The sequence below is a fragment of the Ooceraea biroi genome, chromosome 7, assembly GCF_003672135.1.
Source record: "Ooceraea biroi isolate clonal line C1 chromosome 7, Obir_v5.4, whole genome shotgun sequence".
NCBI lineage: Eukaryota > Metazoa > Arthropoda > Insecta > Hymenoptera > Formicidae > Ooceraea > Ooceraea biroi.
Window position 1 is genome coordinate 14,653,253 of NC_039512.1, and position 18,413 is coordinate 14,671,665.

At 41.3% G+C, this 18,413-nt stretch overlaps 1 protein-coding gene across 8 annotated transcripts in view; it reads right to left on the bottom strand.

Moving 5' to 3' along the window:
- LOC105287636 overlaps window positions 1–18,325 on the bottom strand; it is a 51,386-nt gene extending 33,061 nt beyond the window's left edge. Inside the window, exons 1-2 of one of the 8 annotated variants that reach the window (XM_011353362.2) lie at window positions 18,067–18,325; window positions 13,810–14,339 (exon numbers count right to left, since the gene is read on the bottom strand). In XM_011353362.2, coding sequence (XP_011351664.1) covers window positions 13,810–14,047 — 238 coding nt within the window. In that variant the 5' untranslated portion in view covers window positions 14,048–14,339; window positions 18,067–18,325. Of the gene's footprint in view, window positions 1–13,809; window positions 14,357–17,621 lie in introns of all 8 variants that reach the window. The other 7 variants (XM_011353354.2, XM_026970889.1, XM_026970892.1 and 4 more) reach the window with 7 other exon arrangements.
- Between the last annotated feature and the right edge of the window lie 88 nt (window positions 18,326–18,413).

An 18,413-nucleotide genomic window follows, 5' to 3' on the forward strand; every position in this document is an offset into this window, starting at 1 on the left:
AAGCATTTTACTAGCAATTAATATCATTAGCTTTTCGTTATCAACGATTATTAAGCAATACGCGCGGCAGTGTTGAAAGAGAGAAAGAGGGGGGGGGGGAGAGAGAGAGAAATAAAGAGGCTGAAATTCCCCCCATACGCTAAATCGCATCATTAATTCAGAGTATCGTAAAAGCGCACACGGAGAGATGCTTTTTATTTTTACGGGCCACATTGTTCGTAAATATGGTTGTTACGTAGCAGCGGTGGCCGGAAACGCGGCAAACCCGTTAAGCGACAGTTTAACGCTTCCTCGTAACGATTCTTCTTCGTAACAAGTACTCTTTGCGATGCAGAGCGGCCTCAGGTGTCGAGTCCGCCCCGGCTTTTACTCGATATTTCAATCAACCGACCGCCGTGCCGCGTTTAATCGCTTCAACGCGTTTCCGGGGGGAACTTATTAGATCGCCTGCGAGATCAAGGCTCGGAATCTGTTGGCTGAAACGCTTGTTTATGTGCCGCATAATTCCACACTTCCCTGCATGTCGTCCGGTTCGTTGAGAAAGAAATCGGATCAGATCGGTCAGATCTGGCGAATCGACCGAAATTGTCTTTCTGATCCAAAAGCGGGGACCAAAAACGTTCGGCACAGGGTGACGGCACAGAGACGTTTTCCGGTTGTATAAGTAAGTAAGCGGGTAAGAGAGCTCGTTTCCTTCTCATAGTTTAGCGCCAGCTTCGGATCACGCACTTTGCCGGCAAGTTAGCGGCAAGTTGCCGCCTAGTTCAGGCCCGTGCTCGTATACCGAGCTGCAGGTGCGGCCGCTTTGAGAGAACTTTGACACGTATTATACTCGTTAAGTTGGAGTTCTCGCAACCACTCTTGCAACCATCCGCGTGCGCGCGCCCGATACCACTCGATCGCAAGTTAATCGTCCGTTTGCTCAGCAATTTGGCAAATTGAAAATTATCTACTTGAAGAAATTAATTGGCTGTTCAGGGTGTTAATGATGCACGCTGACACAGACTCACAAATTCGTAACGGCTGAAAGAGTGAGGAAACACTTTAACTACTTTCCAACTAACTTGTTTTTCAAATTCCTTTTACGTCTAAAAGATTTTTCCACAGATACGTTTAATATAAAATTCTAGAATTTTCTCAACTAGAGAATTCGGGAATTTTCCAAGTTTGCGAATTTACAAGTGGAGAGTTAGAAAGTTGAGAGAAAGGAAAGAGTTCCGATCAGATAGCGTGTGATATCTGGCCGATTTTGCAGGCTTCTGAAAAAGTCGGGAGACTCTTTGAAGCCACGAAGACCGAATGTAAATCTAATACGGAATGCACGCCGAGAAAGCGGGAGCCCTTCGGATATCATGCATAGCGATTGTGGACTCGGTTAAATTTGCCCATCACGGATAGGTCGAAGGTTACCAAACTTCAAACGATACCACACGTTACATGAGAAGCGACAATCACCGTTCGTTGTTTATAGTTTCAGAATTTTCCATATTAATTGGTAAAAACTCAAGGATTAAATACGCCTTAATTGAAAAAATGTATTCTAAGATTTTATTTAATTTTCTCTGTATATACAAGTTCATTTATTATTCATATATAGCTTTCTACGAATTAATTAGTTTACTTGAAACAAGAAAATTCAAGCATGCAAGTATTAAAAATTTCATATTTGTTAGACGTTGCAATTCTCATCTCTGAACTTTTTGATTACGCTGAGGCTTTACATTTTCCTCGAGAATTAAAAAGAAGTAGAAGATGGATTCGCGTTGAGGGTAGAATATCGTGGTCCGATCGTGATTCTCTTGAGGATCTCTTCATGTGCAATACCATGCCAGGGGTTGCAATTTCTCGAGAACATTCCCGCTGCATCCTTTGGAGACTCTGGTCGTTCTACTTGCATCCTAGATGTCTTTACTCCGCCGAGGTTCAGGATTCCTTAGACACGCTCCTCCAGTCTCATCTGACGAATTACATTTCCTGAGATTTTGTCACGTTATCTCCAGAAGGAAGTCTGGCATTGTTAGCGTGCACCGTCTAAGCGTTTAATCGCCTCGAGGCGAGCTCTCATTATCATGAGTCTCTAGCTCTGCAAAATTCGGCCCGATAAAATATTTCCTGTTTTCATTTCATTTCAATCTCGTCTCATGTCGAAGGTACCAATCTCGAAACATCAAAATTTGCAGCTTATAAAATTTCAACTCTGCAAAAATAGCAACGTTTGATAAAAATTCAATTCCTCTGAAGTTGACAAATATTCTATTTTTTCTTTTACGATGTTTCATCATTTCCAAGTTTCCAAATTCGAAAACTTGGAAAGTTTAGTGCGACGTTCTCGAAGAGTGAATACGAGCTTTAGCATTTCCTAGCACCCTCAGTTAATCCACGGTTTCTCGATAAGACTCTGAGGCTTGTCGAAGCTCGATTTATCGCAGCACAATATGTCGCAAGCTAGTACTTGCAAGCTCGGGCTCGAAAAGCAACGATCGATCGCCGACGCGTAACCCTTGTAATTTGTTCACGTAAGTTCGTCCCTAGTCTAGTTCTAGTCATGCTAATATGTACCGTATTAGATAACAGCATTCTGCAACTTTTAAATTTCATTTCGATCCTTTATTCCTCGCATCACTAATATTACAACATTTCTGAATACTGAGGCACTAAACAAATACTGATGAATGTTGCTGCGAGGAAAAGACGTAAAAGCTATCGCCTCGCTGTTTATTCTTTTTCCAGGATCTATTCTACTATATCTACTTCCGTGCAGGTATATCGAGATTCAGGTGTAAATTAGAAAAAAGTAGAGTTTCTTGGGAAGTTTTGGAGTAAGGTCTTCCTGCATCATACCCTCATTCGCTGCTATCCGTTCCCTACAATCTCAGTCTGCCGTGTTGGTGCTATATATACGCGTACGTGTGTTTGAGCATACAACAGCGAACAAGATGCACCGGTGTTATCAACCATAACATGCATCAACGTGGAGCAAAATGTTAGTTGTAAACTAATATTAAGTTATGAAGTAAATAAACGCGAGTTACGTTATTGTTTGGCCCAAAATTATAAAATGCAATTTTAAGCCCTCTCTGCGAGTGGCAGTTGGAATTCTCCGATACCTTGAAGCTCAGCAATTTAATGATTAATTTAATAACTACACATACTGCATCGTCGAGCAACAACAAACTATATTCATAGAAAAATTCTTCACGCTCTGAAATTAATAATAAAAATAAATAGTAAACATTATGGATTAAAGTATCGGGAAATTTGTACGATGCAACTATAAAAATTAAACAATTACTTCAGTTTTGTTAGAAGAAATAAAATTCTAATATCGATCTCTTTCTTTCTCATGATCTTGTAGATTAATTAAAACACTTATAATAAATAAATGACTCAATTGTATGCGCAAAGAATATCTGGCAGAACACTTGTTTACGTGGATTATAATCGCGTGTGACAAACGAAGTGACATTTTGAGTAATAAAGTTTATATTTCATCAAGAACGTTGAGATACCTCAACAACAAAGTGAGTGGCATTATTTATGGCAGCACTAAATTTTATGTTTGAATAACGGTGTTACCACGAGATCGCACTTTTTTTCGTCCGGCGGTTATTAAATAACCAGTAATTAAATTACTGCCGCTATTAATTTCGTCTGTCGTCTCTCGCTCTCTCTATCATCCGTCTCTTGCGCGCTTCTTTATAAAATTCTTTCCTGGGAATTGGCAATACCTAAAGTATAATATAAGGTGTCGCGGTCGTGGAATGAAAGTGCATTCACTTTAACGTATTCAGCGAGTTTTCACGGCATTTAAATATTTAATTGCATGCAGCATAAGAAATGAAAGTATTTCCTATAACTTTTAATAGATCCATGAAAGTAATGAAGAACTCAATCTTGTCTGTTATATTAAAATTTTATTTTTATTCTTATTCTTATTCTTATTCTTATTCTGATCTTTTTATTTTCATATCTTTTTTAATTTTTTCATTTTACTAAACGAGAAGTGAAAAAATTGTGAAAAATTGTGTAAAACATGCGCTTTTCGCGATTAAAAGTAAATTACATTAATTTCTTATTTATTTCGTCGTTTTTCCGCCGCATATTCGTGAAATAATTTACGTTATGTTAATCTAAACTGGAAATTTTATGTTGTAGCAGTCGCATAGGAAATTTATATCCGTCGCTGGGTGCATGCCAAACGTTGGGACTATATACGAGTCTCGGAATATAGAGAGGTATCTCGTCTCGTCTCTTCGTAATGACACTTTAAAAGTTAGCCAATGTCTCAGCTCGATAGAGATATGCGCATCGGTATCTTCAGCGAGATGAAACTTCTTGAGAATGCAGCCCTGTATCGGATGGTGATGCATCGGAAACGCAGTTATCGTTACTCGAATTAATTGACTGTTTCAGATCAATTTTTCACATATTCACGTCTGCCACTTTTTTTCTAAAACATTTGCATTCCCAAGAGCAATCTTTTCCCAAGATTCTTTGTGACATTCTCTGAATTGCGTCTGGAGATGCTACATACTTTAGACAAAAATTTCAAAATTGTCAGTCATAATGATTCAGAAATGGCGGGAACTCACTCTCGAGCAAAACACCCGATGAATTTCACGGACGATTTTAAGGAATAGTACAGCTGATTTCCATTTAGTCTTTATCTTTTCGCTCGCTGCGAGGAACTCTCGCAGATACGCGCTCGTAAAGTTCAATCTGCGCGCGAAAAAACGAAGAAAAGCGAGCGGAGGGCGAAACGGGAGGGACACGGGGATGGAAATGGAAGACACCGCGGCGGGAGAACAAAACTTTTCGACGTCCCTCTCGTATCCGCGCTGACAGAAGCGGTATTATGGAGGAGAGCGGCGGACGTAGAGGGTGAAATCGATGGGGCGAGGCAGGATAGAGCAAAAAAGCGGAAGAGAGAGAGAGAATGGAAAAAAGAAAGCAAGACACTCTCGATTGTGAACAGCGATTCGCGCCAGGCGATATTAATCCCGCGAAACGGAAATTTATATCCGTGCAAGAAGGAATGTGCGTTTACGTACGTACGTACATAAATAATGCTATTTCTGACGCTTACTTTAACGTGATCAAGAATGCTCAGTATCGCAATGATGCAACAAATACGCGCACGACGAAACACTACGTTTCCGTTGTGCAGCGTGTGCACAGTCAAAAAATCGAGCGGTGCTTTTCACGGGTGATTCCCGGCGCATTGAATGCGCCGAGCTGTCGGCTCGTCACTTCCGGTTAGTTAACCGCATTTGAAAGGCGGCCTGCTCCAGAATCGAGAACACGATTCGAGATACGCGCCGGGAATGCGCGCCTCCCTCGCTACGAAAGACACTTCCTCCGAGACCGAAGACAATCGATACTGTGCCGTCGTTTTCCCCCGCGGAAAACCGGGGAACGTACCTACTATTATGCAATCGAGAGTTTGTATGTGTGTGAGAGTGATGCAAGAATTCTAACAGTGCCACTGCGTGTGCAATGCCATATTCTCCCATTTTTACGTTGCAGCATCCCGCGTGTTGTTTAGTAAAACAACTGCGCACACCTTTTGTGAGATGTAATCGGAATTGCGAAGTTATTCATGAAATTTGAAGACTGTTATATCTCTCGGTGGTGTAATTTTCACTTTCAGGCGATATCTTTAAATATTTGCCGCACACATACATACATACATCAATAACAGGATGTCAATCGAAACCACATTTGATTCATGGAGAGAAACTGTAGGATTCCGATTGAATCCATCGAGATTTGTCGACGAAACCGAATTCAATTCGTCAAAATCTCCCGGGCGGTCTTTCCGCCGCAAGATACGATAAAGTGCAACGGACCCGACCCTTTCGACTGGTCCTTCAATGGAATCGTCGGTATCGTGGGGCACGAAGGAAACAAAATTGATCATCCTGGCGGTGGCGAAAGTTTCATGGCCATGCGTCATCTTAATTGGCTTAATGCCGACAAGTTATAGCGCTATACCTCCCTCGCTCGCCCACTTTTTCCGCGCTTTCCTCCGTCAGCTCTACCATTGCCGTATGGAAGAATCGCCATCTGGAAGTTTCGTAAGGACTGCACAACGTACGTGCAGAATTCCCATGGGGAGTGGTTACGTTAGCGACACTGCAACGCAGAGCTACGGCGAATTGCATCGCGAAGCTTCCCCCTCAATTTTCCTCTTTTTATCGGATACAGTTGGGGTTTAATGAAACTTTTTCTAGAAATTAATGTTATATCTAATGTTTTAATGTTGCGCCAGCCAAGATTTGTTGCGCGCTCTGATACGTGAAGTAAGGATATCCGAGAGAGAAAGAGAGAGAAGAATGCTCGACGCTCTGTAATCATTAACTCTTCGAGCTTATTCGTCATCCTTAGGCATGATGAGGCGTAATTGAAAGTGGAGGGAAGGTCGCCGTTCTCTGAAATTTAGCAGACTGCGAGCTTACTTGGTTAAAAATCGAGGATTTCTCATTTGGGACAAGAACATCGTCTACGAGAGTTGTTTCCACGGGATCATGTAAATCGACCGGGAAGGAAAGGGTTTGGGGTTTGCAAGTGGACTGCTGCCAAGCCAAATCGAAAAGAGAACTCGTGCGGTGAGAATATACGAAGGGCCGGGGACTCCGAGCATGCTCGATTTCTTCCTTGGCGTCGACTCGCGAATAAATTTAATATCCTGTGCCATTCCGCGAGTTGTAGAATTGCGGCACGATAAAAGCCACCCTTTCTGATACGCCGCTCCTTTCGAGAACTAAGCGCTCTCATTTCGAGTCAGCCGGGGAATTGCTTTAGTTTCAGCGCACTGAAATGTTCGTGAAATTTCAGTGTGCCGTGTTTATGAAAATGTGCAGGAGTCTTCGCGAATTAATAAATTCGATGCAACAGGATACACGCGGCAATTCTCATTTGGAGAAATTTAACAAATATTTCGATATGAAAATGCACGAGGATTATTTTGAGAAGAAAGATGAAACACAGAAACCGAGCAGAGAGAATGGTACTCGCGCAAGTGCTAGTTTCAAAGTGGGAAAGCAGATAAAGCAGATTCGTTATCAGAAATAATATCTCCGTCCAGTCTAGTAATCAAGCGGTTCGACCTTCCGGTGTGGCGGCGCTTCCGGCTTCCCGCCCGTCGCGGTCATTAAACGATGCAATCCGCGATTGTACTCGACCGAGAAATTAATTTTCCGGCTTCGTTAGTGCCATAATGAGCTCGTCGGCGCCGATCGCGCGGCAAAATGCACGACTCATCGCGCTTTTCGCCACCCCTTATGTTCGATCATTGTCAGCAGAATTTCCACGATGCAAACAATCTGAGTGTTCATTTTTCCTCGGTAGCGTAAAAACACAAAAACGATTTTGCTGGGCGGTTTACGATTATTTCAATCATCAGTGCGAATATATCGGGCGTTTCTCAGAAATAACACTTTTAATTTGTTGACTCGTGTCCTTTTGGCATTGACCGATTCAATTCTGTCTCGAAATAATCGCGAGCAACAATCGCGAACTCCCGTAATCCGCTCATTTCAGCTTAATTGCTACGAAACATAAATTCTTCGGGCTTTCTGTTGCGGCTCCTATTCGCAAAGCTGTATTAATTTGAGCTTCCAACGGAAACGCGAACGAAACTAATGACGACGATCGAGACTTGTTATTAGCACGGAAAAAACGCGCCGATGGGATTAAAAGAAAATAGCCAGTGAAAATAGCGAGCGAATGGTACGTCGTCTGTTTTCATCACTCTTATAATTCGACGTTTGCAACGTTATATTGGATACATGAAATTTCGTTAAAACATAATCACCCTTTTATCTTCAGTCAAGTGACAATATTAAAAGGAAATGATAAAGATTGATACGATCAGGGGAATACAACTCAGAATTAATGTAATTTTGACTTTGTGTTAAAGTATGTATTTCATGTATGTATAAACATGTATGTATTTTAATAAATGGAAAAAGTTAAACGTTACCAAATCCCATAAATGTTCAATATATTGCATTAGAGCTGTTTTGATTCTACTTTTCAAGCTTAATCCCGTTAGTGCGTATTATACATATGGTTATTGTAGCTCTCTGCAACCTGAAATTTTCAAATTTCCAACTACACAATTTCGTCGGGGAATTCAATGGCAAGGCTCGACATAGAAATCAGTCGTGCAATTTCGCGAATACCATCGTGTTCTTTTCGCAAGCGATACATATCAAGGGGGGGGGGGGACAAAACGTGCGCGCGCTTGTCGGACGGTAAATTGAAAAAAGTTTTTTACGCGTCTCGATCCTGTCGATTCCAGAATCGATGGCGCCACGAACCAGACCGAACATCTGGTACATGGCACCGACCCATCAGGTAGTCGATCCGAGTTTCTTACTGCTTACCCACACCCTCGGCTCTATCCACCGTTCCCCCTTGGCACCCCCGTTGGCTGCCACGACATTCTTTCCCTTTTTACTCGTTGCCGCTGGAAAATCCCCGAGATTTTCTTGGATTTCCCGAAACCACGGACTGAAAAGTCGCCGAGCACGTCGATCGTGCGCCGCGATGTCGAGTGTGTTAACACAAGGGTAGGAAATGTGGGGATGCGATGTACGTCTCGCAAGATCAATCGAGTTGCGAAATCCCATCCTCTGAAATTCCCTATTTCTATACCGCGCTCTCTCCCTCGTATCTCAAAATTTATAAATAATTCGTAGGTTTTCGAAATTTCATCCATGTTCGCGTTTCTCTCGCGCGAGATGACAATACTTACGAACGAGGACCTTTCGCGCGAAGCACGTAACACTGTAACTACATTACCTATTATCTGTTATAGAAAAAGTCTCTGCAATAATTTTATCGTGTGCCTGAATTTTTTGAAACTATATAAATTGTTCCATTCTTTGCTATTTCTATTTTAAGTCATTTTTATTCAGGACTTTTTAATCCAGTATCTAATATCCTGCTGAATGAACCCACTTTCTCTCTCTCGTCCTTTCGAGAATTACAGTGGACGCACGCTTGCCCTTCCGCGAGCTGGCTTGCCCTTTGACGCGCGAAAGTCTAATCGAGAACAAGGGATGAGAAAAATGTATCAGAAGCTTCGTCTGGGCAAGTTCGCAGCCAGAGAGATCAAAGGGGATGTGTAATTTACTTCGGGGTTCCGAGATGTCGAAAGGTGGACGCCCTCGAGGGTAACTTGCGTGCCCAGACATGTGTACGTGAAAGGTCCTTTGCAAGATCAATAGTGGTCTTACAGAATGTGTTCATCTCTCTCAATAATATCAAAGTATTGATAAAAATTTATCAATACTGTTTCATGTTATGAAATGATATCGAACAATATTTCCCCATCTCCCAGCAAACTTTCTTAATTAAACTTTGTAAATTTCAGTAAAGTGCAACGGCGTCATTTTATGTATAATTTTTGACGCGATTTACACACTGGACAGATCTGCTGCACAGTGTATTGATAGAAAAAACAATATTGGAGAAGGATTATAGAATTCACGAGCATTGCAATTAAAGCTTGTGATTTATCAATGACTAGCGTTGCGCGTTCTACCTTTCAAACGTGTAAAAATATCGTCGCATAAATTTCAAAGAGCTTATGCCAAACTTATTCTTCGTCTATCTCGTGTCGAGGCAACATCATGTGGGAATTTCTCGGATTTACCCTTGCATGAAATTATAATCTTCAATCTCTACGAATATCAATTTAATTTATATCTACGAAATAAATAGCAGAGGTAAGAAAAGATTATTTCTTGCAGTTGTTAGTGCATTGAAGCAAGAAGCGACTATTTAACCAAGCAACATTTTCGGCGCTGGAATGCGACTGGAATAACGCCGCAATTTTACGCTTCGCGAAATATTACGATATTTCGAATGAGCCATGTAGAATATCGACGACTTTGTTTGTTATTATTAACCGTTGCGAGTGTGCAATCGCAATTCTCGGGATGCTTTTCCATTTTTGTTTAATCGTCCGAAGCGAGCTCTCAGCTCGGTGCCGAAATCACAGCGCAATTAATTGTCGTAATATATACACGTGACGAGTCATTCTGAATTATTAACTTACCTTTGTTATTCTAATTAAACTTTTCATATAACATGCCCCTCCCGGCCCGCCCCTTGTCCGTCTACATGTTTGCTTAATTACCTGGTTTTTCCCCCTTATTTCCATCTAAATGAAATAAACCGAGATTGAAAAAAAACAAAGTAAAAGAAGGAAAACTGAAATCACAAATAAATGTAACAATATTAAGTGAATAAAACTAATACTCAACAGTAGAATATCTCTGGAAAAAAAGGATAATAGCGTAGGAATTCACGACTGCAGTAGCTCGAGGTAATTGGATTTACAGAGCGGAAAACATTAGAAATTAATACAGCGCCGATCATTATTTCGAGTTTGTGCGGCCATGCCATGAAGCTCTCCTCCATGGCGTAATTCCAGACACTTTCCACAACAATGCCGAGGAGCAGACGCATCCTGCGAGTGGAATTTTAAGCGAGCAGATCCAGGAAATTAGGAAGATTTGATCAGCCGATCCTGGAATTACAAATAACCTTATTATCGTACCGCATGTTACCGACCCTGGCACTTGCAATTTATACTGAGTACCGAATTTCCTTTTTCACCTTCAGTGTAAGCGAAGCAGCATGACGATTAGCCGAATTTTACCAGAATTTCACCTGGATTAAATTCTTGTTTAGAGTTATTATATAAAACGTTATATTAAAATATTAAATATATTAAAATATTATATATTATATATATATGTATATATATATCTTTTATATGTCTTTTCCTTTCTATGCAGCTCTTTATCCTTCACCTCTTTTTCATCTCCTCGCCGCCCTTAGTAAGTCTCGTTTGATAACGATGGACAATGAAGACAAATTGTTGGTGTCCTACAAAGACGGCGATAATTAATTACCAGCCGTATAACGAGTTCTGCTTCAATTATTGACATGCGCCAATCTAAACGGTTTCCTCTTGGATTTCTCTAGTTAAAATTCTTAATTAGTTGATGCATCAACCGTATCAGTTTACGATAAACATTCTAATAATTATAGCAATAATAATACCGTTGCAATGAATAAGTAATAAAATAATAGTTACAATAATAATGTTGAATAGACAGTAGACTGTGTTATTCCAACTCTATTGACAACTAATATTACAAATTATAATAATATGTGTGCAATTAATTATGTCAGGAACATAACTGATAATGTATAACTAATTACGTATTCCTATATAGTTCTATATAGGATGTATTAATTTATTAATTTTGTTAAGCGTACCACACGCATATATCAATGATGTATTTACTTTATGTATAATTATATTACAACCTATACCGCTTCTTTAATTTGTTTAATCAATCAAATTCGGAGGCGCACCAAGCTTTCTTGCTAAAGTATCATATTATTTCACTGTTTAGCTTGGTATCGATCATTAGTTACCATCAGCGACCATTGCAAGGTACAATGACCTCTATAAAGAGGAACAAGCTTGAATTACACGCGATGACTAGGATAATAAGGACTCATTAGTATTGAATCGGCAGGATACCGCTACGGCAAGTCTCGTCTACGATTCTTTTTTTCCTTGATTGCGCTTGCTTCAACTTCCACTTTTCTCAGAATACCTCAAAAAATGGAACAGGACACGATAAATTATAAAAACAACCCTCTTTGTGTACGTGAGTGTATGAGTATGATAGCATCTCTTTTATTGCAAGATACCAAATTGTTTTTGATCCAATATCAATGTACGATAGCAAAATATTGAAACTATATCATACACAGTCAAGAAATGAATCAATTCAAGTCAAAACGGAACATTTCCAACAGAGATTGATGACATGCTTTTATTTTAGGGATGTTTCACATTTTTCCATATTTCAAAACGCCAGTAGAAATTTTGTCAAAAAATGTCACGTAAATCATGGCATCGCATTTTAGAGATGAAATTTCTCTTGTAGTTAAGATCATTTATCGGGAGAGTCTCGCGCGCAAAAATCGCCCCGAAGGGTGCGAAGATTTACGAGGGGTTGGTTGGTATCCGCCATCTTTGAATCACTAGTCTCCGCGGAGACGCGGAGGTGGGCGAGGCTCGTTTCTCTCCATTCGAGCTTAAAAGTATTTCCTTGCTGTTTTCACCGCTCATTTGAACTAATAACTCGCGCGCGCGATTCCCGCTGGCGAGAGAGGGCACGGCCTTGAGTCTTGGCTACTTACAGGTGAACTAACTCACCCCTGCTACCAGCTTTTCCCACAGTTTTCCGAAGCAAACTTTTGAATTTAATTCAGTTACTGTTGTCTGCCGTGGCACATTGTCTCCAGATTTCCACGAGAAATTTAAGCGAGATGAGAAGAACCCCTAAATGATTTTTGGGTTTGCATTCGCCAATTATCGACATAAATCAAGATAAATGCTTAAAAGATTATTACATAAAGTTTGATTCTTGCGTTAATGGGAATATCAGATTGGTAAACGTTAGCCTGGAACGTCGTATCGTTGCTCACATTTGACTGAATTTGAGGTTTGGCTGAAAATGGCGTTTCTACGCTCAGAAAATCACGGATGAAACGGTAGTCTGATAAAAGTCGATTTCCGACATTATTTCCGTAGCTTTAATATTAATTATTAGCAGCGCGCGCGCGCGAAGGATTGCCGCAGATAAAATCATTTATTAATCGGCAAATAATACGTCCACGTGCACAAATGGTGGTTCCATTATGGAATCGCTGCGTGTACAGATTCTCGATGCAACCAGGTAATGGCGTTTCGCCAAAATAAATCTCTCCCTTGACTTTGTCCACATAAATGACTGATAATTAACAGCAATCGTTGGCTCGAATTCTCTCGTTATTATTCCATAGTTTTTCTCATGGAGTTCTGGATGGATGGACGCAAATTCAGCTTTTACTCTAATCGCGTGTGTCAATGTTAAAATCAGATCAGAGAAACAAGAGAACTAAAGACACAACTTGGAATCTTGTTTTCACCTCTATCGTAATAAGCCTTAATAAAGGTACAAGGATCCGCAAAAGCTCTTTTTCAGCAAGATGGGCGGCGCCCGTCAACGCGAATAAATAACGAGGATGCCGCGCGCAGCCCTTAAAGAACTGAAACCCGATAGAAACGCGGAACAATAAGGACAGATCGCCCAATCGCGGAATACATTTAAATATACCTCTATACGGCGGTGGATGGAGCCCGAGGTGATTTCGAAGTGGCGAACCGGGGGTGAAGAAATGGCAAAGACGACAAAGGTGGAAATAAAAGTTGAAAGTCTGAACGAGCGAGACAAAGCTGCGGGGGAAATAAAAAGAAATTGTCATCGTCCGAGTGGCTGCAACCACCCTTGTAACCGCGCCGTCCGCGTCGCGGATGTTCTCTTCTCCAGTTCTCCTTCTTCCTTCCTCCTCCCCCTCTCCGCGCACTCTTTACAACCAGTGTCATTTGTTTTTACGTTTACTCCTCGTCGTTCCTGAAAATCCTCCGCGAGACGCGTCATGCTGCGAGATTTCGTCGAGAAAACGGAGGAGACGGGACTCGTACAGAATGAGTTGTAACATAAAGTTCCCTAGGCTCATTTCTTCAAACATGAATATTCATCGGGGTTGGATTTATAACAAAGAATTTTTATATTGTTTATACCTTACGAGAGAATCTTGTAAATTACGTACATGCATGCTGCTACCAATTTGTACAATAGCTTTTTCGGAATAATGTAATGTACTAAATAATAGAGATTATCTATCTTTTTAAAAACTGTTGCTGCAAACATGATTATTACTCACGGAACGTAAAATTGGAGGGTTTCACGATTTTCGGGCAGACTCTGAAGAGTCCCAGCTTGAAATTCACGCTGACCGCATTGGCGTAACTCCTAGGTAGATTCGGTAGGACAAGCTTCTCCTCGGTGTGGAGCCAAGTTGGACCCAGCAAGGCGACGCTGAGGGCTGCCAGCGCGGCGAGGCCACATACGACACCGCATCTCGTCAGCCTGATTCCACTTGTCTCACCTGCGCAGCACATCTTGGTTTCGCCGAGTGATCCTCAGTGTGGCATGATTAGCGAATCATCTCGACGCGAGAATTATTCTTCGATTCATTCCTTTAGCCTGCACGTTCGAGATCTTCCTTGGGTCTTTGTCAGGCTGCTCTTCAACGCATTCGTTCGGATCTGAATTGAATTTTCTTCAGAGCAATCAATCTTGGCAACACAATCTAGTCTTTCGTGATCCTCCTTTTTTGTTTCTTCTTTTATTTTTAATTTAATACATTCAAGTCCTTTCGCGTGCCGGCGCGCACTTTCCCGCGACTGCAAGCTTTTCAAGAAGATTTTCTTTAAATTCGAAAAGGTTGAAAAAAGGTTATAATCCAAAGAAAACTTTCAAAGATACCCCGTATCCCCGGAGATGTCGAGATGCTCCGTACTCTTATGCATGAGATAAGAATACCAGAGTGAGAAATATCATAGCTGCATAAAAAGAAGATTCTGAATTCTTCCCAAGGGAATGGTGGTCGTTAATGGATTTCTCGTTATGTGGAGAAACCATTAAAACGTGCATTTGCTCGCTCTCGAAGAAATTAATTCCGATTGCCGTTATCGCGGGTGGCTTGAAAAAAGTCAGAGGGAAGGAGGGAACGGAAGGGTGGACCGCCATTATCGCTGCCGCGTTTTCCGCGTCGAGGATGGTTGGCAGGAAGGATCTCTAACTTTTCCGATGATTCTTTTTCCTCGGATGCGAGAAGCAAGCTTTACGTTCTCATGTACGAACGCAAATAATCCTTTCTGGAGAGAGAATATTGCATCAATTTAGATGAAATTTGTAGATCTGTTCAATCTCTACGAATAATAATATACCTACGGACAGAAGAGCTATTCGTCCATAACTTGAAACCGTGAGAAATGTTTGGAGCATTCTCTGATTTTGCTAGTGAAACTTGAAGCTAAGATCGAGAATGCACCTCGCGGATCGATAAAAATTACCCTCTGCTAACAATGGTAATAATTATGTCTTAGTCTCACTCTCTCTCTCTCTCTCTCAGGGTAAACAAAAAAAACCATAAGTATCGTTTTGCGGCGCAATCTATATCAACGTAACCCGTAATACACGCGCGCGCGATTATGTCCGCTGCAGATGGCAATTGCAATTACAGCATCATTCTTTCACTTCGATCTAATTAATTGAAAAACGGCGTACGGCTGCGCCAGCAGTTCCAGAGGGCCCTCGAGAGATTTCCGGTCTTGTTAGGAAGGAGTTTCGAGTGCTGCTTAAGTCTGTTCCACCTCTTTTTCCCTTCGGCGAAACCGTTTGTTCCTCTTCCCCCTCGCACTCTCCTAAGTAGCACGTAATTAAAAGTTCGAACCAACCACGATTCACGCCTCTGACGGGGAGGAAAAAACCCTCTTCTCCTCTCGACACTTTTTGTACTACATAATCTATGCAGAAAGGGAGGCCACAGCGCGTGCTCCCTTCTTTTTCTCCTTGCTTTCGTCCTTTTATAATTACTCCTTCTGGAAAACTTTGACTGGTCGAGTCTAAAAATTCCACAGCAGGATTTCTACTTTCTTGCGACTAGGGAATAACAAGGACAACTTTTGTGTATTTCCGAAACGAAAACTCTATCTCAAGATGCGACAAATATTCTAACACGAAACATATATTTATATTTATGCAGTCTTTTAGGATGAAGCAAATGTATAATGCATCTATAATATTAGTAGGCGAATAAAAATCTCTTTTCCATTTTTCCATCCTTAGCATCCCGCTAACAAACGTCAAATTAAATTTTCGTTCAAGTAAAATTTATTTGTAATTAAAATATATATAACTATACCATTAATCTAACGCAGGGCCACGTAGTTGTGTTAATTAAGGTCGATCCGGGAGGCAGCTCGGTTTCAGCGAAACGAGTCACTGTAAAATCGCGCGAGGACGAACGCACCAGCGCGGCGATTTTTACGGTTTCCGCGTCGCGACGAGCGATTTCCGCGTCCGCGAGCTCTAATCAAACCCGGCGCGACGCGGCGATGGAAAAAAGAGCGCTCGTTAAAATCTCGATGCGTTCAGGATTCGCGCCCATTTCGACGAGTCGCCAGAAGCTACGGCAATGCCGGTTGCGCTCCATGGATTTCCCAGCAAACTCACGGGAAATTACAAATTACATGTTTTTAACGAAAAAACAAAAAGCGGAGGAGCGGCAAGTTGCATCCGCTGGAAAATGCCGGCGCACCATGGACATTTTAGATCCTAGATCGTCATCGAAAAATTCAGCGAAGGGAATGGAATAAGTGAGAGAATGAGAGAGGGATAGAGATAGGAGGACGAATACAATTTCAAACGATTGCCTGGCGCAGAAAAATATTTGTAGCGCGCATAACAATTCCCGTCGCGCGAGGAAATATTTACCTTGCATTAAAACTATTTTGCGGTGGACGAATGTTTTAACGTTTTTGAGAGAGAGAGAAAAAGAAAGAGAGAGAAAGGCGAGTGAACTTTTTAAATACCAAATATCCTATCCAGAATATCCGATGTGTAATGTACATTTTGTTACGCGCAAATAAATCTACAAATAGTGTGTAATTTTTTACGATGTTACGATAGACAGAGTTTTGCATTGTTGCAAAAAGAAGCGATGTATCCGCAGTTTCAACTCGTATACTTTGGTACTCCATTCTTTTCAGAGCAATTAGAAATTTAAGTCTAAAAATTATGCGGTATTAAAGAAGATGGAACAGTATGTGCACATGTGAAACTGAAGAAACTGAATTTGAGTGCACTTTTTGTGGGCACAGCGAACGAAGGAGTCGAAAATACAATACGGTAGAGAGCATTTTCGCGATCCAGGCTATCCACCCCATACACAGCTCTTTGAAGTCATTACTAATGTGTCCGCGTCAGACGATCATCCCTCCAACTCTAAATGAAAAAAGTGGAAAGCGTCGCGCACAATATTTTTCCACTGTCACGAGCGGCCGCTCGTCCCAAATCCTAGATAGAACCATAAGGTCTTGCTGAATAGCACGCAGATCAGAGTGTGTCCCAACCGCAGGATTATACGGGAAAATCCTAATGTATCTGCGTTCTTAGTGTATCTAAATTTAAAATATGTCAGCATCATAAAGAGAATATATATATAAAATACATTTGATAATGAAAACATTCAGCATGAGTATTTTATATTTTATAGCTAGTTTCAGGAACTAGCAATCCAGCATTATTGTATGATGACGGAAATTCGTAAAAAGATGGAAAAATCTTCAGGATTTGATGATTGAACACTCAGAAACGGAGACGTTCAGGATTTCGATGTTGACATGTCGATTTGAGAATATGGGTAACAACCGACTGATCATATAGAATTAGATATCAGAGAAAGAGTTTCCGATAAATTCAAGGATACAAAAGCTACGAGTAGTCGGCAAATATTTGAGAGAAACGACTCAATGTAAAATCGAGCGATCAGTCAATATTTAAAGGAAACGAATCAAGTACGTAAAGCTCTAAGGAGATTCATCGGTTCAAAGCGCAAATGGAAAGTAATGAAATCACAATGGATCCTGCAACTCAAATCCATCCATGCAAGAAAGATTTTTCACAAACCTTTCCTTAATCTGTGTCCTTTAACTACTTACTGCGCATAACGTCAATTGAACCATTAACGACTGAACGATCCTTAATCAATTTTGCTGGAAACGATCCCGCAAATTATTCTGATGGCAAATTACTGGAGTATTCTCGAGAGCTAATCACGTCATTAGCGCATTATGGTTGATGAAGGACCAGCGGATCAGAAATACAAAAGTTCTAGCAATCCCAATCCACTTTTCAGCTTTACGAGCGATCCAAAAACGAATTTGGTAACTGAAAGTTTAAAATTTAAATCCACTTTCAGAAGCTTGGTATAGAAGCACAAACGCAAATTTTTCTTGCACACCGAGCATCTCCGACATCAACAATGTACGATATTCATTATTGTTAATATCAATCATGAATGCATTTACTGGAGAATGATTGGCAATAAAATTACTCAGCTATTGTCGCGAACCAGTCACGTCGCTGTTGTAGTCGTTGCAAATGAAACGCGCGTACGCTCGTACACGTGTCTCTCTCGAGGATATGGCCAGGGGAGTTTCTGATTCTTGGGGAACCATCGCGTCGCACAAGAATTATCCGTTGATTGCAGACAATCCCGAATCCAATGGCGATGATGCTCGATGTCGCGACGCGGAATGATGCGAGTCGTCACGTTCGATCCGCACGACGGCCGGAGGCGTACTGGCCCTTCGTAAATGCGCGCCTCCATCGAACGACGGTGGCTGAGCGTCGCGACGGCGATGAAAGAGGGCGAGAGCGACGCCGAGAGGGTGTGTGCGACGCTGGGAGGGTTGCCAC